Here is a 25,395-nt window from a genome sequence, read left to right as displayed (position 1 = left end):
GTTGCATTATATACTTTTAAAAAGTATATAATCTGGAGCAGCTACTGAACGCCCTACCCCTAGGTCGGACATTTCATTGTTGGAACTTTTCATACTGTTTACTTGGAAATACAGAAAATCAACCACATAATTGCGAAGAAAAACTCTTATTAATCCTTTTACTTCTTTAAAAAGTATATGAAGATGTGAAATGTTCCATCTCCTCTTTTAATCCACCTTATTTAAAATTGCAAGCTGCCTTCCATCTCCCTTCTCTGCCTAATTTTTCCCCATAGTACATATCACCATCCGAAATACTATATATTTTTTTTCCTTTATGGTCTGTTTCCTGCATTAGAATGTAAGCTGTATGCAGACAGGACTTTTGTCCATTTTATTCATTGTTATATCCACAGTGCCTAAAACAGTGCTTAGCATGCAACAAGTACCTAAGGTATTTGCTGAATGAATGAACAAGCAAACTGAAGAAAGGAATGAATCCCACACTTCAGGGGAAACTACCGTTGACATTTCGGTTCCTATTTTCCAGGCTTTTTAATGCCTATGCAGATGTAGATTTATGTGCATACTTGTATATACACATGTACTTTTTAATTCTTACAGAAATGAGATCATAATGTACTTATTGCTCTACAATGTGCTTCTTTCACTTAACATCTCATAAACATCTTCCAAGGTGAGTTCATGAGAAGTCATTACATTCTTTAGAGTGGTTATGTGGGATTCCACAGATTGAATGTCTCCTTCCCCTATTGATGATCATTTATTTTGTACCCAAAGTTTTGGTGTACACAAACATTGCTCAAAGAGTTTACATTTTTTACATTTTAATAGACATTGCCAAATTTCTCTCTAAAAATGGAATCATATACAGTCCAACACCAAATATTACCAACGTGAGAGGCAAAAAAAAAAAATGATGATGGTATCTAAATGCTGTTTTATTGGATTCTTTCACTGTTAATGAAGTCGGATTTTTTTCACGTGTTTATTGGCCACTTAAATTTCTTCAGTTAATTACCTATTCACATTCTTTGTTCATGTCTCTTCCAGGTTATTTGGGGGTTTTACTGACTTGTAGAAGCTCTTTGGACATTATAGACATCAATCCTTTGTCTCTGTAGTGTGACAATGTCTCCTCGTCTGTGTCTTATCTTTTAACTTTGAAAATCTCACTTTTCTCAGTAGTTGTAGCAGTAATAACACTAATAGCTAACCTTTACTGAGCATTTACAATATGCCAGACACCATTCTAAGTGCTTTACATGGATTATCTCGTTTAATCCTTACATTACATGGGACGGGCTATTGTTATCCCACTTTACAAATGAGAAAATAGAGATGCAGAAAGGATAAACAACTAGCCCAGAATCTCCCATTTTCTAAGTGGTGGAACCATAATTGGAACCCTGGAAGTCTGATTCTATAGAAATTTTTTAAGTAGCCAAGCCTATTTTTAAAATATCTTCTGAGTTTTGTTAGAGAGACCTTCTTCAATTTAAGGTTATTAAAATACTCTCCTTTTTTTTTTCTGTAGTTTTGTTTCTTATGTTAAGCTCTTTGATCTATCTGGAGTTTGTTTTTAGGTGAGATAAGGGTTTAATTTTCTTTCCTTCCAAAGGGTAGCCAATTGTCTCAACAACAATTATTGAATAATAATATCTATTTCCCTTTGATAGGAAGGGCATCTTTATCATATACAAAATTCCCATACATACATTGACCTATTGATTTTTATTTTTAAGCTTGTGTCTAATCACCTTATTGGTTAGGCTCGTCTGTCCATGTCATGTATAAATAATGCTTCCTTTGCTTCTTAATGTTTGGAGCATCTGTTCCACTGTCTCATCTTAACTGAGTTAGCGAGACTGAGCTAAACTACATGGGATAATAGTAGTGATAATGACCTTCCTTTTCCTAAGCCTGACTTTAACGGGAATAACTTAAGTCTGTAACTATAAGGTTTTCTATGATTTTTTTGTTACCTTGCTTGAGAAGTTTCCCCTTAGTTTTTATCAAAACAACTGAATTTTAACAACAGTTTTGCACATTCGATAAATAATATGTTGATATAATTAGACGGCTTTTCTCTTTTAAGGTTTTAGAGTTTTAAAGCTTTTCATTTCAAGCTCTTACCAACCAATATACAGATACTTCTTGGAGTGGTAACCCTTTAAAGCTGACAAAAGCCATTTATCCTCAGTCTGACTAGTGGTGCAGAAATCAGGAGGGTCTTGAGGATTCACATCTGGGGTGGAAGTGAGGGCAGACAGAGCACCAAGGCCATAAAAAGATTCCGATGAGAGAAGAGCTGGGGGGCTCTCACCTGCCCACAGACTGCAGCCTCCAGTGAGGACAGAGCACCTTACACTTTCTCCTTTGGGACCCTGCTTATGCAGTTGGGTACCCAGAATACCCTTCTATCTCCTTTTCTCTTGATCTCCCTACTTCTGCTTATGAATTCCACTCACTGGTTAAGGGTCAAATTAAATACCACCTCTTCCATTGAGTCTTTCCAGATCCTTCAGAAGTTCCCCAAACCCCATCTCCTTAATGCCAAATTATTTGGTATGGTGCATGGGTATTTCATTTCTTTATGTAGCCCCAGTGTCTGGCAGAATGCCTGGCATATAGTGGGTGCTAATAAATGCAGAAAAAATGCAGAATGAAGGACTGACAGAATGAGAGGCCAGCCGCCACCCTATCCTGAAGGCCCTTCCCGCCCTGCTTGGGCGGAGGAGCCCTTTCCCGCCAGGGTCCTGCAGGGCGGACTCACCTCGGCAGAGGGCATCCCAGACCCTCGCAAAGCCCGGAAGCTGGGCTGCCTGGCGTGAGAGGACTACACTTCCCAGCGATCCCAGGGAAAAGAGAAAACCCTTTGGCTTTGACAGTCGCCGCCACAAGTCTTTCCGCCTCCCCAGCCATCCTGGGAGCTGGGAGCTGGGAGCTGGGAGCTGGGTTATGGTGGCCTGAGCAGCAAACGCAGCCACAAGAGCCTGAAGCTCCTGCCCCTCCTGCGCTGCCGGCCACCAAGACCAGGAGACCGGCCGAGACCTGCCATGCCCGCCCCGCCCAGCCCCCCGGGGGCCCCGAGCCCGCCTTGTCCAGACCTCTGCTGAGGCTGGAGCCGCTGGCCCGATGTAGCCAGGCTTCAGATCCGTCTCCTCCCCTCCTGTCTCTCTGTGGATTTCTCCTGCCGGATACCCCAGCCTGGACCCCGGGGCTGGCTGGGGCACCTGCAGGCCCTGGAGTCCTGATGCCTCACAGCTCGCTCTCCTGAGAAGCCACCACCAGCACCCCGAGCTGGGGGCAGGCAACAGGGACGGACGTGGACCAGAGTAAGCCTAGAGGACCCGAAGGCCAGGGTCCACTATGGCCCAAGCACTGCCCTGGCTCCTGCTGTGGATGGGCTCAGGGGTGTTACCCGCCCACTGCACCCAGCCTGGCATCCGGCTGCCCCTGCGAAGCGGGCTTGGGGGGGCCCCCCTGGGGCTGCGGCTGCCCAGGGAGACCGACGAGGAGCCAGAGGAGCCCAGCCGGAGGGGCAGCTTTGTGCAGATGGTGGACAACCTGAGGGGAAAGTCTGGGCAGGGCTACTACGTGGAGATGACCGTGGGCAGCCCCCCACAGACGGTAAGGTCACCAGGCCAGCCCTACCCTCCTTCCTGCGGGAGCAGAGGGGAGACAGGCTGGGGATGCGGCGGGCTGGCCCCTGCTAAAATGGGCTGCCCAGTGCGGGCAGGAGGGACCCCGTCCCAGACCTTTCTTCTAGGGTCACATGGCAGGACTCAGCCCTAAAGCTCCCCTCTCCGCCTCCCCTCCAACCCCCCCAGGCTTCCCAGGCCTCCTGCCTGGCTGCATCCCCTCACTCCCAGGCTTACACACGTACCCCTCACGAAGGATTTGGGCCAAGAGAAACACTTCAGTGAGGGGAGCCTGGGCTGGGGAAGGGTCTGCGCTACAGGGCCACTGTGGACAGGTGTCAGCCCTGGCCAGGCTGAGTCTCCCAAGCCCACCCCTCTGAATCCTGGTCACCTGACCCTCTTCCCACTTCTGGTGTTCTGGGAACCCGGGGCTGAGACCATGACCCCAGCACCTTGAGGACTGAGGTGTCCTGGCATGCGTTAGATCAGCCCCTTTCTCCCCTCTCTGGGCTGCCAGAGGGGCAGCAGGGTGAGGTTTCCAGGCTTCTCCTGGCCTCCGTGCCTACCCAGGAGCCCTGGACAGACACGTGCCTCCCCACTTGCATTGGGCACTTGGGCCCCTCCCCCACCCCATGTCCCCAGCACCGGCCAGAGAGGACTGAGTAGTGAGAGGACGAATCCCAGCACAGCAGCCAGAGCCCCTCTAAGAATGAGACTCCTTCCCTGACCGGACCTGATAGGTGCTGGGGGACGCGGTATGGCAGGAGAGAACACTGCCAGCCCTCCCCATCGGTCCTGACAGCCCTCAAGGAACCTCTAAGGAGGCTGGTGGAGGTCGCACCCTCTGTGCCTCTGTGGCTGGGTGCTGTGGCTGCCCTCGGCGTCCACACGCCTCCTCGGTGGGAGAGTCTAGGCGCGGGTGGCAGGATGGTTCTGTATGGGCTGGCGTGGGTCACCTTGAATCCGAGCCTGCACGTCTCTGTGAGTCTCCCCCTCCCCGGATCTGTGGGACCTGTGTCAGGGAGGCCTGTCCGTGGGAGGGTCTGTGAAGGTGGGAGGGTGCTTGTGTGTAGGGGGAAGAGTCGCACGTCCCTGGACTTCTCAGATGGCTCTCTCACTGGGTCTGGGAGAAACACAGGTCTCCACCTCCCAGCGACCCGACAGAAGCAGGCTTGCTGGCCCATGGCACCCAAGCTCCCTTCCCGCCTCCCGGCCGCTCCAAGGCTCTGGGCTCTCTCACTTATCCCTCCTCTTTCCTGTGCACCATAACTTCCCCAGAAACAGTCTGGCATCTGTGAGGACAGGCCTCTAGCATTTCGGGACGACAGGATGCCAGGTACGGTCAGGGAGCAGGGGGCATGGAGACCTGGCCCTCCTCTGGTGTCTGCTACTGATGTGCACTGACCCTGTGACCTGGGCACAGGTGCTTTGGGGAATGGACCAGGGCTCTGGGGTCAGACACACCAGGAATCCCAGCTCTATACCTCACAGCTTTTCTCAGTGGTGTGGCCTTGGGCACATTAAGTAACCTCTGTAGGAATATTGCCTTGTCTTGAAATGGTGTAAATGGCTGAAATGAGATCTTTGCAAGGTCATTGTGAGGATAGAATGAGACTGTAGGTGAAAGCACCTGGAACAATGCTCCGGGACACAACTGACTCCCAGAAACATGAAGTCCCTTCCCTCTAACTCATCTGACCACTCCTGTCTCTTCTGGGTTACGAGGCGTAGACTTAGGTGCTCTGGGCCTCCGTGTAGGACTGGGTGCTCTGGGCCTCCGTGTAGAACTGTATTTCCCTGGACCCTCGAGATAGATCCACCAGCCCAGAGACTGTTAGAGTAAGTACCTAATAAATGTCAGTTCCTTCTCCTCCTTCCTAAGAGAAGGGAAAAGAGAAGTTAAAGTTCAACACTGGGCCAAGGAGCCAGTGCCAAGCAGACCCCATTAGACTCTGGATCGCCCGGCAGCCGCGAACCCGAGCCAGCGCCAGCCAGCCTGTGCTCTGTGGTGACTTTGATTCTCTCCCCAGCAGTCTGCAAGAGGTATGCCCTTTCTCCCTGCCTGGTGGGGCTGCTGCACGCACCAAAGGAGAGTGTGGCTGGTGGAGTACTCTGATCAAGTAAAAGTGAACGTTGGGGAGCACTTGCTACCCGTCAGGCAATTAATTGCTGGGTTTTGGGGGCTGATCCACAAAGAAACAGAAGTTACATTTTCTGCCGACAGAGCGTAGCATGGAACTGCATGTATTAGTGCTATACAAGGTCATCCGTAGCAGTGGCACTCAAAGTGAGGTCCCCAGACACCGGTCCTCAGAGCCTGTTAGAAACGTGACTTCCCTGGACCTCCTAAGTCAGCATCTCAGAGGCCGTGTCTCAAGCTGGAGAAGCACCGATCTACAGTAGTACAAAGAGAGTCTCCTGAGTTCCGGAGGAAGTAGAATGAGGCAAGGCCTCCCGGAGGAGCTCTGCTAGGAGCATGGTCTTGAAGGATGGATAGGAGGGGGGCGGCCATTCCCAGTGGGAAAATGGCACTGTCCCACTGAACTAACTGCACTCTACTCGTATGCTTGCTTCTTCCCGCCCTTAGACCCGGGGAGGCCACAGGAGTGGGTTATGTGTGTTCAGGCTTTTGCATGTTTGTTCAGAGATGGGAAACCCAGGCCAGTTAACGGTGCAGATCTGGGAAAGGTAGAGCCGGACTGCCGAAAGCCTTAAACTCTAGGTATGAGGCTTAGGCTTTGCTCTGCAGATATGAGAGAAAAGCTGAATTTGTTTGTGCAGAGGAATGACATAATGAAACAGTCTTTTAGGAAGAATGGAACTGAAAGATACAGGGGCAGGCAGCTCTGTCAGAACAGGCCGAGCGTGAAGCACCATGACAAGGACTGCATGAAGCTGTGATACGCTGGAAAGGGAAGGGAAGACAGATGCAAGGCGGAAGGACAGGACTTGGTGATGTCGGTGGGAAGGGTGAGGGAGACAGGCATCAAGGGTGATTTTGCGATTCAGATCTGGGGTCAATTAGAGGCTAACAAGACCGTTTGCAGGAATTGATGGTTGGCAAGAGGGGCTGGTTTTGTATCTCTGGTGTACAAATATATACTCGTATTTATGGTGGCAGTTTATGTAAAGTTTTAAAGTATATTCTACATAGATTATTTTGGTCTTTACAGTAATTCCTGCAATATATACATATACATACATACATATATATGTATATATATGATCTTATCATTTACAGCTTCTAGCAGAAAAAATGGAGACTAAAAATTTAAACAACTGGCCAGATGGCAGGCCAGTAAGCTGAGATCCTGTCTCACCCTTGACCTTCTTACAATGCCATGCCATGTATTTGTGTGTCTTGGGGAGAAGAAGAGAGAGTTTATTATGATCACCCCTCTTCGATTCTCCCATGACACCTGCTCATGTCTGCACTTGATTGACTATCACCAGATCTCAATCCTAGCAATTACCAGAATTATTATAAATGCTCCCTGTCTTCCCTGCACTTACCAGAATATCTTATAACTGTTTTTGTGTTCATTTCCCTCTAAAGCATGAAGCTCTTGAGGACAGTGTCTTTTTAGATTGTTTTTTATTTTCTGCAGTGTATTATTTCCCTTTATCTGATATCTATAACCACACCAGTCTCAGAACACACACCTAAAAAAACGTTGAGTGAATGAACAAATAAAGCGTAAGCCATCTAAATAGAACTCGTGATGGTCAATTCTCAGTGAAGAAATGGAGCTCTTGGAGAAAGTATTTTCATATATTCACTTAAATGAAAGGATGTCCTTTCATTATAATAGTAGGACCGCAAAACAGGAATTTTTGTTTTGTTTAGGACTTAATTGTTTAAGATTGTTTTCAATTTCATTTACTTGTTTAGGATTTAATTGTTAGGACTGAAATCTTCTGATGGTAGTCAATTCAGTTTCACAAATAGTTGTTGAGCACCTACTGTGTGCAGAAGAGAAAAATAATGTCACAGTCTTTGTCCTTGGAGAGCTCATGATTTGCTGGGACACACAGACTTATAACACCTAAATGTCATACAAGCCTGAAAGCATTTGTACAAAAAGAACAGTGAGTCTTGGAAGTACAAAGAAAGAAGCGCTGCTTCTGGCAGGGCGCAAGGAGGGGCCTGCTGGAAAAGCGAGCCTTTGAATATGGCCTCCAAAGACGAGAAAGCTTTGCTATTCGGAGAGCGGTGGGGAGAAACACTTCATGAAGAGAGGCTTGAGCTGTGCGAAGAAACTGGCAGTCGTGGCAGGAATGCTGCAAGGCTGAGTGGGGTTTGGGTTGTATCCCAGAGGTAGCGAGGAGTCCTTTCAAGCATGTGAGAAGAGGGCTGGCCTAGTGTCGTTTGGGTTCTACAGAAACAGCTCCAGAGTGGAGGGGAACTTGGACAGTCTAGAGCCCGAGAGGAGGCTCCCAGTTAGGACACAAGGGCCTGAAGGAGGCTGGCAGCTGTGAGGGCAGAAAGGAGGAGGGGTCCTCAGAGGGCCCGCATCACTTTGGTTAGACCAGGTGTTCCCTGCTCCTGCGGAGGGCGAGGGAAGGAGAAGGTTCTTCTCCTCTTAACCTTTCCGACTGTATTTGTGTCAAGGAACAACACAGCAAAAGGAGCGAGGTTTTTTAAAGATCTAAGTGTAGTTGATATACAATATTAGATTAGTTTCAGGTGTGTACAATGTAGTGATTCAACATTTATTTACATTATCAAGTGGTCGCCATGGTGAATCTAGCTACTATCTGTCACCATACAAAGCTGTTTCATATTATTCAAAAGGCGCAAGCTTTGAAAGCACAATATCGCTTACCAAAATTCTGTCTGTTGTTCTGCTTTAATTACAAGGGACAGGTATTATTCCGGGGCTGAGGAAACTGAGGCGCAGAGATATTAAGTGGTTTGTCCAATTTCTCAACCAAGGAAGAACAGAGCTGGGGCTCAAGTCCTGGTCTCTGGACTCCATGATTGAGAACCACTGTTTTTGACCTGCTCTTTAGGAACAGATATGTACATTTTTTGACCATTCACATCCATCATCTCATCTGAGTAGGAAGCACTGATAAGCATCAGGTGAGCTGGGTTTCAGGCGGGGGGAAATGGCACATCCTGTCTGAAGGGGGAAGGGTGCACTAGGTAAGCTTTAAGGTGACCCACCCACCTTGGGATTCCTTAAAAATCAGCCCAAGGTAGGGTAAATAGCACCAGGTACTGATTGCCAGCTTCAGCCTAGAGAGCAAAGTGGAAGGTAGAGGATATGTGTGGGGAAAGGAGTCCATTTCCATTGGGTCAGCCGCTTGGTCAAGGTGGGAAGAACCTGCCCAGGACCCAGTCGCTGGACTTAGTCTGAGGTGGGAGCTGTGCACTCTCCTGGCCCTCAGCCATCCCCAGCTGCTGACTTAAGCCTCCTCTTGTCCTTCATTGCCTCCTTCTCTGAGCCTGGGGCAAGCTCAGGTCTGGGAATATCCACTTAGGAGAGCATAGGAAGCTGACTCGGAATGTCGAGGTCAGTGTCCTGAAGTCACTAAGGTGCTCTAAGAACCTGGGTGAATATTCGGTCAATTTTGTGGGTATGGTGGGCATTAATTGTCATTGTCACTGTGCAGTAGTACCAGATTGAAAATCACCCCTGTAAGGAGCCTGAGGCAGAGAATTAATAGCAAGAGTCTGTGGGGTCACAGAGAACACAGGAAATGAGGCAATTACTGTCAGTTAAAAAAAAAAATCATTATGGAGGGCTAGGTAAGGCTTAGATAATAAGGATACAGAGGAGCTCCCGACCCTTGTAGAGCTCTGAGTGTGTGTTTGAACAGAGACATTAGCTAAAAGATAAAAAGCTTGATGCATGGTGTGCAAAGAAGTACAGGTGTTACTGAGGACCTGGAAGAGGAGAAACCTAACCTTAGCTGGGGGCATCCGGGCAAGACCTTGGAGGACAGGATAACTTAAACTGTGACTTCAAAGTTGAATAGAAGGTAGACAAAACAGGGAGAGACTTGTCCAGCATAGAAAACAGTGTATGCGAAGGTGCGGAGGTGAGAGATCATAGTGCTATTGAGCAACTCCGTAAGAAGCATGGTGAGGAAGGGGAAAATGAGGAGACAGGTTCATTGCAGTTGCCTAGGTGCCCCCAAGGTCAAGATTTCAGGATTTAATTCAGATCGTTTTGTATTAGTTATCTGATGCTGTGTGACAAACTACTCCAAAACTCGGTGGCTGAAAACATGAGCCATTTGGTTTTTTAGGACTGTGGATCGGCTTGGTTCTTCTGTGGGTCTTACCTGGGCTTATTCACGTGGCTATATTCAGCTGGTGGGTCAGCTGGGAGCCAAAGGTTGGCCTGCTGGATGTCTTTTTCCATGAAGTCTTCCATCCTCAAGGTGGAGAGGCTGAGCTTCTTCACATACAGTCTCAGGGCAGCTTTCCAAGAGGCCGATCCCCAGTGCTCAGGTTCCTATCAAGCCTCTGCTTTTCTCCTTTCTGAAGTCCCATTGGCCAAAGCAGTCACATGGCCACACCCGGAGTTGATGTCAGAAGGGACCACACAAGGACGAGGATACAGGTGGCTGTGATTAATCAGTGTAACACTCTGCTGTACACTTCTCCCCAAACGAGAGAGGAAGGTCAAGGAGATGAAGGACCAGACTTGGGCTTGGACAAAACCAATGGATTCTTGCCTGGTTTTGTGGTTTATTGTGTAAGTTGGTTCAGGTTGCTTACTCACACTAGGGCCCAGTTTCCCCCTCTGTAAAATGCAAGAAAGGCTTCCATCCATATCTCAGCTTTAGCTAAAAAGCTTAATATACAAGAATGTAAGAGCTCTTTGAGGCCCAGACAGAAGGAAATAGACTTCTTTCTTCAGTAGGAAGAATTAGAGTAGGAATTGTTCAGTAGAAAGAACTTGCAAGTCTCCCAGGGAAGGCTAAGACCCTGGGATAAGGGTTGTGAGATCTTTCAGAATGGAAAAGAACCCCCATCTCTTCAGGCTGATGGACAGATGACTCCTGAAGGCCCTGTTCATACAGAAGAGTCTTGAGCCGTCCCTGTCTGCTCCTGAGGTGGGACTTGGGAAACAAAGAGCTTACCCGGAACTCACCAGCTCCACACCCAGTTCAACATCCGAGATCTCCCACTGGCAACTCCAGGGCTCTGGCTTGCAGAGTGAAACGGGCAGGCGTGCTTTCCCTGTGGGGCTCGTTAGCACTCCCCATGAAGCGGCCTGCCCTCGATGCCCCCCTGAGGGACATTTGTTTGTTAAGTGATTGGCACTCACCTAGCCCTGACCCCAGGCTGCGGTCCCCTGGGCATCTACATGCAAAAGGGACAGACTCTTGAGATGGCCTGGCCTCAAGGGAAAGGGGAAGGGGCAGGAGGGATCCAGGACCCCAGGCTGTGTCGAATCAGGTACTGGGGAAAGGCAGGCAGGTCTGAGCGAGAGCCATACCAGTAAACGCAGTTTGGGAGTCATGGAGGGATCCCTGCCTTACCCAAAACAGAGGGTGGAGTAGCTCTTTCCCTTCTTTCCTTTAACCATTAATGAATTCAAGAAATATTTATTGCTAGGCACTGTGATACCCCTGAGGGACACGGGGGATTTTTAAAGAATTAGATACAAGGGGAGGTGAGATTCAACGGGAAATTATGGAGCGCTAAATTCTATGGAAGCATCTGAGTAAGAGATTATAACCTGGTCTTTCTCCGTGTGGAAGACCCTTTTGAGCTCAGGCGGAAGGATGACAGGAGATGAGTAGACCAAGCCCCTAACAGGATGGTCTAGGCAGAGTGAGTGACCCTTGCAGCAGCCTTTGTGGGGAGAAACCACGGCTGGTTTGAGGACCTGAAATGAGGCCAGTGTGTGGCCAGTGGGCAGAGAGCTTGGAGGAGTTAGACGAACTAGGCTGGATATACAGGCAGGACCAGACCATCAGGAGCCCTGCAGGAAATGTTAAAGCTTTACGTTTTTACTTTAATAACAAAAAGAAATGACTGACACAGGAGAGTAACGTGGTCAAACTCTCACTTTGAAAAGCTCACTGTAGCCACAGTGCAGAAACGGGTTGGGGAGGTGAAGGGTGGATGTGCCAAGACCAGCTGAGAAGCTGTAGTGACATTCCATGTGAGATGGTGATAGCTGGGCCTGAGGGCGGCAAGGGAGATGACAAGAGATGGATCAACACCGGAGGCTCTTAAGGTTAGTCGGCAGGTCGGCAGGACTTGCTGCGCCGGGTAAAGATGTGAAGAAGAGGAAGGTGTTAGGACGCTCTGAAGTTGTTGACTGTGGAGCAGATGGATGATGACAACATTCAGTGATGCAGGAACTCGGGGAAAAGACAGACGGGCAGGGCCACGTAAGGTCAGCTTTGCACAGCCTGAATTTGAGGTATCTTGGAGAAAGTTGGGTAGGTGTTTCTGGAGCTCCCAGGGGAGGGAAAGGCGTGCGCTAGGGGCTTAGGAGGCCTCGCCGCAGAGGTTAGAGCTGCGGCCGCAGCCTCTGGTTAGACGGCTTATGGAGAGGCTGCAGCCCTGGAGGAAGGGGGCGCCTGCGGAGCAGACGCGGGCCGATCCGAGGGACTTCTCGCTTGGTGACGCGAAGTCATGGTAAGCGTAGTAAGGGCTGGTTCGTAGGGGAGGGAGGGACGGAGGCAGACCGTTTTGGAACGCGCTGCGGAACGAGTGGGAGGTGGGAAAAGGCAGACAGCTTGGCGGAGAGCTTGGGTGACGGGAGAGGAGAAAGAGGGTAGCTGGAGGCGGGTGCGGATTAGTGAAGGTTTCTTAAAATGAGGAGGCTCTTGCACTTGCAAATGCCAACGGAGGAAGCCAGACGGGGGAGCGCGCGGGGCGGGGCGCCGAGGGCAGGACCGGGCGGTGCGATCGCAGCGGGCGCGCTGATTGGCCGCGGGGAGGAGGGCGGTCCCGCCGCGTCCCGCTCCCGGGCGGCTCTGGACCCGCGTCCCGACCGGTGCGGCGGCCCCGCCGCCCGAAGCGCCTGGCCAGTGGGAGGCCCGCGGGAGCGGGCAGGGGGCGGGCCGCCCGGGGGAAGGGCCGCCAGGCAGTTGGGTGTTTGCTCAGGAGGAAATCCCAAGTTCCAACTGCGTATTTTGGTTTCCCACTTTTTTGTGGAGGGTGGAGATGGGGAGGCAGAGAGCGCAGCGTGGGTGGGTGGGTGGGTGGGGCGAAGGGGGTCGTTCCTCCTCAGTGTGACCCTCCCTCAGGTGGGAGGGGAAGGCCCTCCTCGGAGGAGGAGAAAGGCCGGGCTGGGCCCCGGGCCTCCTGGCTGGGGGGAGTGGGGTGCAGAGAGAGCTTCTCCCCCAGCTGGGGCCGGGAGCCCCGTGCAGGCTCTGTTCCAGGGCCAGAGGCGGTCACGCTGCCCTGGCGCCAGCGGGCACCCCCCCCCCAGTGCCCTCCCCTGCCCGGCTACGGGGACGGCGTTGTGGAGGAGGTCCGCCTTGGGGTCCAGCGATAGCTGCGAGCCCTGAAAACAGGAGGGCGGCCCTGGTGTGGAGAGCGGAGTCCCAGCAGATGGGGGAGGGGGTCCCGGGAGGGGGGGCGCTTGTTAGTCATTAACTTGGTTGTTTGAAATCTGAACTGCCGAGCCTCCGGTTCTCTATTGATTGTCTCTGGAAGTGCAGCAGCGGGAGCGGGTGGCTGCGCAGAGACCAGGGGAGGGGGGGAAGGGCGGCGAAGAGAAGGGGAAGCGGGCCAGCCCTGGGGGCCGGGAAGGAGGGGCGGTGGCAGGGTCCCGGGCTCGGTGCCGGTCGGGAGGAATCTTTGGGGAGGACGTGGGCAGGACGGGAAGCTCAGGTGAGCCTTGCGGGGAGGACGGTCAGCGAAGCCACAGAGGACCACCGAGAGCGGGAAGGAGCCGAGGATCTGGCCGAGACGAGGAAACGAAGCCCAGAGCGCCGTGACCTGCCCGAGGTGACAAAGTCAGAGCCTGCACCAAAACCGCGGCCAGCCGACTTCACTGCGCTGAGCCGAGGACACAGAAGTGAAGGACCCTGAAGCCAGAGAAGCCGGGATGATGGGCATGGAAAGTCAGGAGAAGATTCCATTTTTCAGTTTGCCATGTTTCTGAGGACAGGGTCCTTTCCTCTTCTTGCTGTGAGGATATAGTGGGCATTCAAAAAATGGCTCTGGACTGATTGCGGGAGGGGTCAGGCCGTGGGAGGGGTAAGGAGGGACAAGATACAGGAGGTGCTAGGAGCAGCAGCTGCACAGCAGGGAACGCCAAGAAGACACCTGTCCGTACCCATTTAGCCAAAAACCAGGGCCCTGACTAGATGGGTCTTCACCAGGTATCATAGTGGGCTCCTGGCTCCCCACTACTTCTGACAGTAGGGCTCATTAAGTCTGTGTCTCCTCTGAGACAGAAGGGAGGCCTTTCAAGGGAAGCCACATTATGGCAGGCAGGGTCAGAAACGTGGGCACCGACACACCATCCTGGTCCCCACAGCTCCCCTCGCCAGTGCGAGCTCCCAGAACAGCTCTTCTCTGGGCCTGAGGGGTGGAGCCCAGCTGCCTGCGGGGTGACCCAGAAGCAGCGGGAAGGGGCAATCTCTGCAGACAGAAGCAGGTGCACAAAGTGAGTAAGGGCAACCTGATGGTAGAAAGAAACAGGAATGGAAACAACACATACACAGATGCTGTGTCTTAGGATGTAGAAAATGTTATGAAGAGAAGACAGAAGCAGACACAAGGCTTCAGAGGCCATGCTGAGGATGTCAAGGACCCCGCGTCCTGCCTGTGCCCATGGCACCAGCAGGCACCAGCCTGTCCGGTCGCGCATCGTGGAAGCTTCATTCACCGTGCGCGTTCCAGAGGAAGACTCTGTGCTTGTGAGCGAAGGGGCAGGGAGTCCACACTGCCTGCCCATAATGTCTCTCTACTTTCTCTCACAGCTCAACATCCTGGTGGACACAGGCAGCAGCAACTTTGCAGTGGGGGCTGCTCCCCACCCTTTCCTGCATCGCTACTACCAGAGGCAGCTGTGAGTCCCGGGGAGGATTAGAGGGCACCCATCCCAAGGAGCTGGGGCAGAGAAGGGTCGGGGGAGGGGGGGGCTGCAGGGAGAAAGACTAGTTCCTCAGATCCTTCCCGGGAGAGAAGCGTTGGGGGGATTTGAGGAGATACACTAGAGGGAAGGGTAAACTGAGGGGCAGCCAGGAAGGCACTGAGACGGGGCCCCTTCCCGTGGGAGAGCAGCCTCCCGGGTCTCCTTGTCTCTGCCTGAACTGGGAGGCATGGGACTGTCACCCCACAACCCCTCAGTGGCTCTGTTCTGCGGCAACACCAGCTAAACCGAGGCTGCGCTGGCTGAGTACAGCTCCCTGTGCTGTGGGCTCACCCAAGGGGCTACTCTCCGGCTTTGCACACACAGGGCAAGGAAGCAAAGGAAGAGCTTTCCGTAAGCCTCCCTGCTTGGACCCGTGTCAGGGCCTGAAAGCTAACATGCTCCCTGCCCCACCCAGAGTTCCAGCAGCTGGATTCAGCCCACAAGTGGAAGTGAGGGTTGAAGTGGGTTTTTAAGGTAAGAGGCAGTGAGGGATGATCTGGGAGCTCCCTTAGCATAAAAACAAGAAGTGGCTTGAGGACCCCTAACATCTGAAGCATCTCCGTGTGAAAACGTGAGTAGAAGCTGAAATCCCACTCTTGGATTTTTGGGCAAGTGCCAAAGCCACCTTCCCTGTCTCCTGCCTTAGGCCGCTTCCCCTTTAACTTCCCTGTCTACAGAAAGCAGTCAGGGAGTGGGATGTGGTCAGATCAGTGAAAGGCTATACATGCCAGCAATGCCCCCCAGTCCCATCTCTGTCACTGCCACACACAAGGCCTGGTTAGTGGTGTGATTAAACTCAGGTAGAGGTGGCACATGCTGATGAACATGTTTCATACAAGTGGTGTGTACACCCCCTGCCCTGTTGACATGCTTGTGTGGGTCCCTCCTTTGCAAGAACTTGCTATAGAGGTCCCACATCACCCCAATGGCACTTTCTCTATCACCGAGATGGTACCACCTGGTCCCAAGGCAGCAAGAATGTCAATAGCTCCCTTTCTCTGGGAGCTTGATGGAGCTGGGGGAGGAAGAGAGGCCTGCTAGCTGTCACTTCAGCAACAACAGGCACAATACACAAAGCCTGGGCTTGTTCTTCACATGGCCTGAACTCAAGATGTAGGAATTGGAGCTCTGGAGACAGCAGAGTGGGCCCCAGCAACAGCTCCTCTCATCTGTGTGCAAGGCCACTTTACACTCTGTTCTGGGTGATTGATCGAGGGATGTTCTGTTGAGCATCAGAAAACATCTTATCTGATACAGGATGCCCGAGATGAGGTTAGATGCTGGATCCCTGTGCCATTGTTGTGGTTGTACATCCACACATCTCTGCCTCCTTTCCATAGGTCCAGCACATACCGGGACCTCCGGAAGGGTGTGTATGTGCCCTACACCCAGGGCAAGTGGGAGGGGGAGCTGGGCACCGACCTGGTGAGCATCCCTCATGGCCCCAACGTCACCGTGCGTGCCAACATCGCTGCCATCACTGAATCAGACAAGTTCTTCATCAATGGCTCCAACTGGGAGGGCATCCTGGGGCTGGCCTATGCTGAGATCGCCAGGGTGAGAGGAACAAGGCCTAACTGCAGACACAATGTCTGCGCATTGCAAACTGCACGCTGCACAGGGATGGAGTTGGGAGAGGGAGGGAGGGATGGACCAAAGGAGGGAAACCAGTCAGTTTAAAGGATTCTGCAGAGGGGTGGGGGGGCAGTCAAGTTCCTGCCTGTAGAGGGCAGAACTATAGTGAGTGACACTGGGGTAAGTACAGTAATAGGCTGTGGTTTCTATGGACTAAGATTTTAACAAATAAGAGAGGCCTCCATAAATCTGGAACAGGTTAAGCATATGGGGACCAAAGATCCTATAGATCTTTGCTGTTTGCATTGCCAGGATCTCTCGTTAATCCTCTACCAAATCTCAGTACCTCAAGATGGTACTTCCCAAGAAACAGCTCCCAAGTCTTTGCTTTCACCTTCCTGTTCAGGCAGGATGCTGGCTGCTTTTCATGAGGGCTTCTACGTGAGGATTCACTCCTTATCTCTTTCTGCACAGCCTGATGACTCCCTGGAGCCATTCTTTGACTCCCTGGTAAAGCAGACCCACGTGCCAAACCTCTTCTCCCTGCAGCTCTGTGGCACTGGCTTCCCCCTCAACCAGTCAGAAATGCTGGCCTCAGTTGGTGGGAGCATGGTGAGTAGGTCTTGGTAGAGGGGCGGTCCTGGCACTAGGCAGAGAGAAGGGGACCATTTGCCTTCCCTCCCTCTAAGGCCACACCACAGTCTTGGCTCCACTATTTAGAATCAGAAACCTCTTTATATTCACCACCTCCACTTTTCCTTTTCCATCCTTTTTCTCCTTGTATTATTCCAGAAAGGATTCAAGATACCTATAGTAAACATGGAAAGGATGAGAGTATTAGGAAAATTTAAAAGGAAATGAAAATAAGATCAACCAAATTAAGATTATTTAGTCTGATGATCAGAAGACAAATATAAGGAGTTTAAAAGTCTATTTATTAATTAGGACAACTGATGGATGGTACTCCATCTCCAACAAGCAGAGAAAGTAAAACTTATAATGGTAAATTATCATTCATTCAATATTTATTATGCCAGTTTAGGTTTAAATAACTATATCAAGAGCTGTGTGATTCTGGAGCAAATAATTAAAAATACTGGAAGGTCTCTTCCTTTGAACACATCCTTAACACATTTAAGAAACTGTAATCACTTCGGGGCATGATTTGACTCAAAGCAGGAAGATGGGGAAGGTAATCTGTAGAGGGCTTTGCCACCCCCCAACAATGACTGATTCTGTTGCTCGCTCTCTGGGTGACTTGCTGTCCTTCTGTGCCGGGACCCAGGTACCTGCCTCTTTTTCTCCCTAGATCATCGGGGGTATCGACCAGTCACTGTACACGGGCAGCCTCTGGTACACGCCCATCCGGCGGGAGTGGTATTACGAGGTGGTCATTGTGCGGGTGGAGATCAATGGACAGGATCTGAAAATGGACTGCAAGGAGGTGAGTGAACCAAGCGGAAACCAGGGAGGTAGCAGGGAGGTGACGGGTACGAAGCCAGACCGAGTTCTGAGGTTAGGAGGACAGAGCAGAGATGCGGGGCCTGCAGAAAGTGCTGGGGGCTGAGCCTAGAACAGTCAGGAGCTTAATGGTCACACAGAGCCGAGGTGTGGGGCGAGGGACTGGCAGGGCACTTTCCCGGGAGCTGCATGGCTTATGGTCTGGCTGAGAAAAAAGCATGTCCGGGCTGCAGTCACTGCCTTGCTGCACGGCTTTGAGGCAGTGTGCTATGCTGCACAGGGCTCTGGCTTTGGAGTCAGAAAGACCTGGGTTTCTAGATTAACTAGGTGCCCTCGGCCAAGTTACTATCTTGTATTTCAGTTTCCTCATCTACAAAGCAGAGGAAAAACAGCTTTCTCAAAGATTGTGGTGAAGACAGAGAAAATGAGAACAGGCTTATCCCAGTGCCTGGCACACAGCAGTCCCCAGTAAATGGCAGCAAAGCCATTTGGACCTTCCTCAGATTCCTGATGTGTGTTAAATTAGATATAAAAGTACTGTGATAGTTAAAAGCACCATACAAGGCATTTTTATTTCAAGATTTGGAGAATGCCCACCCAAGATACTAAGAGTATTTTGTGAGTGCTTCCTATGTGCCCTGCACCACTCTGAGCACTGCAAGTGTATTAACTGACGGAATCCTTATGGTGACTCTTCGAGGTAGGGACATTATCATCCTCATTTTAAAGATGAGGAAACTGAGGCACAGAGGTCCAGTAACTTGCCCCAAGATACACACCTTAGCAGCGGCAATGCCAGGATGCCAACCCCGGCAGGGCCCCAAGAATCCAGACTCTCCCCTCCTTCCGGCCAGAGCCTGGCGTCGAAGGCGGCGTTTTCCTATATTCTAGCCCTCTCTTCTCCCCCTTAGTACAACTATGACAAGAGCATCGTGGACAGTGGCACCACCAACCTCCGTCTGCCCAAGAAAGTGTTTGAAGCTGCCATCAGATCCATCAAGGCGGCCTCCTCGGTCAGTGCGACCAGGGACGGCGCGAGGTGACCCAGAATCATAAGAAGTCTGTGAAAATCGCATTCCTCAACCAGAGCCTTAATATCTGCCCTTAGATTCCTCTGCCAGATCCCCCCAAACGGTTCTCTTCTGTGAGCCTTGGTTTGCTTGTCACACGGTACCCCTGGCACAGAGATCTGGCCTCCCTCTGCCTCTCTCTTCCTGCATCCTTGGCTTTCGGTCTCCCCTTCCCCAGCTGGGATATTCCACGGGAAAGCAACCAAGGGGACTAGCAAGTGTTATCCGAACCAGGAGAGGCGAGATGAGGAAAGAGGCTGTTTCCTCACCATCATCCCTTTCTCGCCAACAGACAGAGAAGTTTCCCGATGGCTTCTGGCTTGGGGAGCAGCTGGTGTGCTGGCAAGCGGGCACCACCCCTTGGAACATTTTCCCAGTCATCTCACTCTACCTAATGGGCGAGGCCACCAATCAGTCCTTCCGCATCACCATCCTCCCACAGGTGCGTCCCCACCCTGAGTCAGTGGCGTCTCGGAAGACGACACGTGCATGTTGGGAACAGTGAGCAGGCACGGCTTCCCAGACCTTGGAAGACGGAACAGCTGAGTGTCCACTGGTAAAGGGCTCTTGGAAGACCAACCCCTCAGGGCGTAGGGTCAGCAAAGCGAGGAGTGGTCTAAGGGCACAGACTCTGCGACGGCCATGGTGGGGTGAAGGACAGGGTGAAGGCTTCCTCTCACTCTGCTCTCTTGTCCTTAGCAATACCTGCGGCCAGTGGAAGATGTGGCCACCTCCCAAGACGACTGCTACAAGTTCGCCATCTCCCAGTCATCGACGGGCACCGTCATGGGAGCTGTCATCATGGAGGGCTTCTACGTTGTCTTCGATCGGGCCCGGAAGCGAATTGGCTTTGCTGTCAGTGCCTGCCATGGTGAGAGCACCAGGGCGGGGTCCGTCTGTCCATGCTCCCCCACCGGCAGTTAGGGTGCCTGGGCCCATCAGTCTAGGAGGCAGTAAGAGGTGCCACAAGGAAGAGTCAACCCCAGTGCAAAAGCTAGTTCCAGAGCGTGTGCTGTTCCTGTGCTGCCGGGCATGGCAAGCCCTGCCTGGACGGGTGACCCCGGGGGGGGCCCTGGAGCAGCGAGATCTGCCTTCCCAACTCGGGAAGCCCCAGGCCCAAGGGCAGCAGGCTGAGCCTAGAGCGACCCTGTCAGCTGCTGCACAGGCAGACGGGGCTACTCTGGCATGGCGGCGGGGTCTCGCAACTAGAATTCAGCAGCAGGTGAGTTTACCAGGTATATATGGGGCTGCCTTTTAGGTAGCACTCCCACTTGAGAAAGGGATGTAGGAAAAGGGACGCTGCTGCCTACGACCCAGGAGAGAAATGCCTCCACCTAGCAATGGCTTTCTGTCCTGCTCCTGAACGTCTCCAGGGAAGGAGATGCTGCAGCCTCCTCAGGGACTAATGTCAAGACCTATGAGGAATTTCTTTCTGTTGTCATGCAAACTGCTGCCTGACAATGAGAGCTGCTCATTCATGTCTGCCCTTTCTTTAGTGCACGATGAGTTCAGGACGGCAGCAGTGGAAGGCCCCTTTGTGACCCTGGACATGGAAGACTGTGGCTATAACATCCCACAGACAGATGAGTCGACCCTCATGACCATAGCCTACGTCATGGCTGCCATCTGCGCCCTCTTCATGCTGCCCCTCTGCCTCATGGTGTGTCAGTGGCGCTGCCTCCGCTGCCTGCGGCACCAGCACGATGACTTTGCTGATGACATCTCCCTGCTTAAGTGAGGAGGATCTCGGGCAAGAGAGAGTCCCCTCAGCCGCGTCAGTGGCCCACGCTGCTCACGAGGAGACACGGACGGCCCCTGTGGCCAGAGCGCCTCAGACCCTCGCTCCCCACCAAAGGCCTGCCTTGACAAGGAGCAGGACACGCTGGCAGGTGGGCCGTGGGGATCGCCCCTGCAGGAGACAGGAGCGAAGACAGGGGCGCTCTGGTGGCAGGAGTGCCCTTGGCACCTCAGACAAGTCAGGAAATTCTGCTGCTTTGAAACCTCAGCCCTGAACCTTTGCCCACTGTCCTCCTAGACTCTCCAACCCCAATTCTTCTCATGGTTCCTGAAGCAGGGGCATCACACCCGTCACCCCAGGGCGTGTCCCTGCAGTGCCCTGGCAGGGACAGGGCCAGTGTTTCCCTGCAGGCCGCAGTTGGTAGGACTGGAGGCAGTTGTGACCTGCAGTATAAACAACCTAACACTGGTGCAAAGATTGCCTCTTGAATTAAACAAAAAATAATTGGGCTGAGTGTTTGTACAAATGGGGGCGGTAACAAGAGGAGAGGGAGTGCAGAGAGTGGGGCACTGGGATCAGAGCGAGGCCAGCCCAGCTCCAGGTGGCATCTCCAGACAGAAGCCTGCCTTGGAAGGTGGGTACTGCTGCCCGAGGTCTCCTCTTCTGTGGTGGCAGCTGACCAAGAGTGACGTGGGAAGGAGGGCATACCCAGCCCAGGGCTCTTTTCAGCGCTCTTAAGTGAGAAGTGCCCACGAAGAAGTTCCATCTAACAAATGAACTTCTCCCTATTCCCCTTGTCTCTCCCGAACCCTTTACTCCACATGTGACAGGCAACACTTAAGTATCCCAACCCCCTCAGCCCCAGGTGCCCTCTGGGAATACAACTGGAATAGAGCAAATAGAGCAGGGCTGGGCTTCCTGGTGACATTCCCCTCCCTCCTGCAAACCCTGACTCCTGGAGCTCTACAGCTCAGGTGCTGGAGGAATAGACAGGAAACCCCTCCTACTTAATCCTCGAAGCAGAGTCCTGAAGATTGATTAACAGGTACAGAGTTGATGCCTCTTCTTCTGCCAGGATTTCTTCCTGCTCAGCTGGAAGAAGTAGGAAGATCTCTGCTTAGAACAGAGCAGTTTCATTGCCTCCACGCACTCTAACGTCCCCTCCATTTACTTGGCTAAGACACCCCACAGTGGCACTAGTATGATGCAGGAGTGTCAGAAACACAGGGCTTTCCGGCTCTAGCATTGCTGCCTTCGGGATGAAGGCTGCTTGGAGAAAGGACAGCAGCCTTGGGCTCCTTACTTCCTTCACCAGGAGCTCCCCAGCGGAGGCCATCCTTTCCCCCTATCCTGCTCTGTGTATCCCACTCCTAATAGTACGTGGGTACCCAGGCTGGTTCTGGGGCTACCTAGTGGGAACCATGTTCATTTCCTCCCTATCAGTTCTACCGCAGCTGACTATGATACCAGTGTTGGTGGAAGAGCTGAGTATTCCTAATATACCCCCTGGATCCTATTTCCGTCTGGTCAACACACTGCTTCCAGGTATGAGACCTGCCGAGTGCGATATTACCTTAGGGAGAGGGAAATAAGACCCCTGGAGGGCCCCTGGAGATCCCAGCCTCAGCCAGCTGCCCACAAGCCATAAACCAATAAAACAAGAAATACTGGGTCACCGTTTTCTATCTGGGTTCTTCCATCCCCACTGTGTGGTGCTGCTTTGGCTGACGGGGGTCAGACCCTAACCGCAGAGACTGACAGTGAGACTGGAGACTGGCCACTTCCAGCCCAGAACTTACTGTGTAAATAAACGTCCAGATTTGCTACCATGAAATGAAAACACCACATTCTCCTTTATAATTTCTACCCATGTTGGGAAAACTGGCTTCTTCCTAGGACATAAAACCCAAGCCTTTCATTAGAAAGTCCCATTACTTTTTTCAACAGAAAACTTGTACTTACTTTTCTTTTACAGTTACTTCCTTTCTACCCTTGAACAATTAACTCTATAAAAAAAACTTGGCAACAGCTTCTTGCTTGTAAAAATATGTATTATGTATCTCTACATTTAAATTCTCCTCCTGAAAAATGTCCTGTCTCCACCCCACTGCATTAGGGGCCTTCCCAGTGGCATGGCTTCTAGCGCCTCAGGCTAGTTGGCAGAGGGAAAGGGGGCAGGGACCAGCAGCCCGAAGTGCTGCTTTCCCGCGGATCTCAGGAGGAAAGAGCGACTGTCTGGCCCCCACCCTCATCACAGCTCCCCGAAGCACGAGTCCTCCAGCCGGCTTCTGAGGGACTTGTACTGGGAAGAGGTTAAGCCCCACTACTCCTTCCTTTTTTTTCTCTCTACTCCTTTGGCTTCAAAATTTTGTTGGAAACAATAATCTTTATACCCATTTCTGCTTTCTAAATTTTCAGGCGATGCTGAAAAATACTGCAGTGGCCCAAAGGCTGCTGCAAAGTTGAAAGGAAAGAAAATCTTTAGATTACAAGGTAAAAAATGGCTTCCCCGACACCCCACCCAAATGAGAAGAACATTGGTCTTCCATTTTACCACATTTCCGTTCATGATGGCTACCAAACTGCAGACATTAGCATTTCATTAACCAAAGAAAGTGGGTCATCTGACCTCTAAGAAGAGAGTACTCAGGCCATTTCAATCACCCTACAAGATGCCAAGGAGGTCCTGGGAAGTCCAGCTCCTTAAACATGCTAGCCAATAAACATGGGCAAGAGAAGAGAAAGAGTATTTCCATGAGCTGATAGGCAAGGATAAAAGACAAGGAAAAAAATAACAAAAATGGGAAAGAATTTAATTGGATCTGAAAGGAAGTCTCTGCTACCCTGATACATATTGCTAGTGCCAGGAGGCATTTCCAGGTCCCAGAATGGGAAAAATTCAGCTGTTGGTAATATAATGGTGTCCTTCCCATGGAACTAATTTTTCCTTTAACACTTAGTTTTTACTTGTTTAATTCCAAGAGAAGGGAACTGAAGCCATTTCCTATAGGAGTAAAGATGAAGGAGAAGAGTTAAGCTCTAATAGAGTTATTACAGCTTTCTGAGGTCTAGACCTAAATACCAGAGGTGCTCAGTAAGCAGAAAGGAACAACCATCCGGCTCCAGACTATCTATAGAACAAATGACTTCTAACCTTGAAATCCAGCCTCTCTTCCTCATATCCCTTTGGTCTCCATTTTTCCCAGGACAGGGAACATGTCCCCCATTGTTTTCTTGCTTCAAAAGTTAAACCTCAGCACCCCAAGATCATTCTGCAAGTAATTGTGCACAGACATTTCCTCACCCCAGTGCCTGCCTGGAGCTCACCCACGGTCATCCAATGACTTGGCGGTGAACCAACTGCCTTAACCGTCAGCAGGGAGGGGGGTTAGCTGGTTAGGGGACCAGAAGCTGACAGTGGCCAGAAGGACGAGGAGGGGACTTCACCAGGTCGGTGTGTCAGAGCTTGACCAGAAGCCAAGCCAGCGGCGGCAGGAGATGGCTCAGCCCAGGAAAGACCTGTGGGTTGTGCTAGTTCCTGAAGAGATGACTATCCAGGAGATGGGTGGACAGAAGTTTGGGGTGGGGGTGGGGGGGTGGGGGAAAGGGGACCTGGTTATGTTGTTATTCTTGGACTGTGAATTTTGCTGATGTAAAACAGAATATTCTGTAAATCTAACGTCTATGTGCAAATAATGAGCGTTAACACAGTAAAGTAGTCAATGAAAAGTCAAACCATTAGGGTTACATTTTTCCCCCTCAATCAGTCCCATTGTGTCCATGCGGAGCAGAGTGGCTAGAACAACACGGAGGCTTCCGGAGGCTTTCCATAAGCAAGGCATCTGGCTGGACAGCAGGTGAGCACCAGGGTTCAAATCTGCATAAATAAGCCTTAAGAAAATGGCTAGAGGCTGAGCCAAATCAAAGCAGGATGGCCTTAGAGCAACAGCAGCTTACTAGATGGTTTTGTATTGTATCTGAAAACAACCCTAGGCAAGAATATCATAATTTCAAGGGCAAACTAAACATCATCTTACCTACAACCTGCATCCCCCCCAAGGAGTTTCAAGGTGAGGGGGACAGACCATTTCTGCATAATATACATACTCTCATTTACGAACATTTGAATACAGACTTTCTATACACACATTACCTATATAATAAAAATGTACATGGCATGAGTATAGGTCACTGTATAAATATAGAGTTTTAGAAATCTTGAACCCGCGCTTCCTGTTCACATCAGTTTCTCCTCTTCTTCCTCCCCAGTCAGGTCCATCATTTAAGAGTTGGACAAAAGGGACAAGTGTCATTTGTGTTGGTCTGGGCCCAGAATTTGATACACTGGAAAGAAAGAAAGATACATCTCAGGTTTATCTGGAAAGATGGAGGGAAGGAGAGGAGAGAGTGACATTAAGGTTCGGGAGGTCTAAGGAGCAACAGAACCTGTTCTTTTCACAGAAAAGCTAATAATTGTGTGAGGCTGCTGCTTGCTGAGTATCTGGTGTGCCCTGCGCCTTTCTATGATCCATTCAGTCTGAGCTGAGCTTCCATTCCCGATTACCCGTCACCCTGAGATCTGACCAGGAATTTAGATGTAAATTCAGTTTCACTGGAAAATGAAAATGAACAAAATAGGGAAGGGCTCGTCCTGTCGCTCAGAGACTTAACTCTGCCTGGTAATAGTAAGAGACAGGAATAGCTGGTCAGTTTGTGAAGATGACTGACCTCTGACAGACAGGCCTTCAAGCTAGTCTGTTCATGGAGTTATTAATCTCATATTCAGGTTCCCAATTCCATTCCTCTCACCTAAGCGAAGTCTCTTGACAATGCTCTGTTTG

The 25,395-nt window shown here is 51.0% G+C and overlaps 2 protein-coding genes across 6 annotated transcripts in view; one reads left to right on the top strand and one right to left on the bottom strand.

Moving 5' to 3' along the window:
* Positions 1-2,903: 2,903 nt before the first annotated feature.
* On the top strand, positions 2,904-21,062 carry BACE1 (beta-secretase 1). Its single transcript, XM_036919858.2, has 9 exons — positions 2,904-3,633; positions 14,556-14,644; positions 16,051-16,267; positions 16,760-16,897; positions 17,595-17,729; positions 18,658-18,759; positions 19,109-19,258; positions 19,516-19,687; positions 20,313-21,062. Exons 1-9 carry the CDS (start codon positions 3,373-3,375, stop codon positions 20,552-20,554), a joined length of 1,506 nt encoding a protein of 501 aa, XP_036775753.2. The 5' UTR covers positions 2,904-3,372; the 3' UTR covers positions 20,555-21,062.
* A 3,208-nt stretch (positions 21,063-24,270) lies between these two features.
* Positions 24,271-25,395, bottom strand: part of RNF214 (ring finger protein 214) — a 40,951-nt gene continuing 39,826 nt past the window's right edge. For all 5 annotated transcript variants that reach the window (XM_036919853.2, XM_036919854.2, XM_036919855.2 and 2 more), the window contains one exon: positions 24,271-24,898. In XM_036919853.2, the coding sequence (XP_036775748.1) occupies positions 24,833-24,898 (66 nt within the window). In that variant the 3' untranslated portion in view covers positions 24,271-24,832. The remainder of the gene's footprint in view (positions 24,899-25,395) is intronic.

The sequence above is a fragment of the Manis pentadactyla genome, chromosome 13 (genome assembly GCF_030020395.1).
Source record: "Manis pentadactyla isolate mManPen7 chromosome 13, mManPen7.hap1, whole genome shotgun sequence".
NCBI lineage: Eukaryota > Metazoa > Chordata > Mammalia > Pholidota > Manidae > Manis > Manis pentadactyla.
This window is presented reverse-complemented; position numbering and strand designations above follow the sequence as displayed.

Coding starts and splice junctions, on each gene's coding strand:
- BACE1 (XM_036919858.2), top strand. CDS start 3,373: ATGGCCCAAGCACTGCCCTGGCTCCTGCTGTGGATGGGCTCAGGGGTG. Junction 18,760..19,108: donor CCATCAAGGCGGCCTCCTCG/GTCAGTGCGACC, acceptor TCTCGCCAACAG/ACAGAGAAGTTTCCCGATGG. Junction 19,259..19,515: donor GCATCACCATCCTCCCACAG/GTGCGTCCCCAC, acceptor TCTTGTCCTTAG/CAATACCTGCGGCCAGTGGA.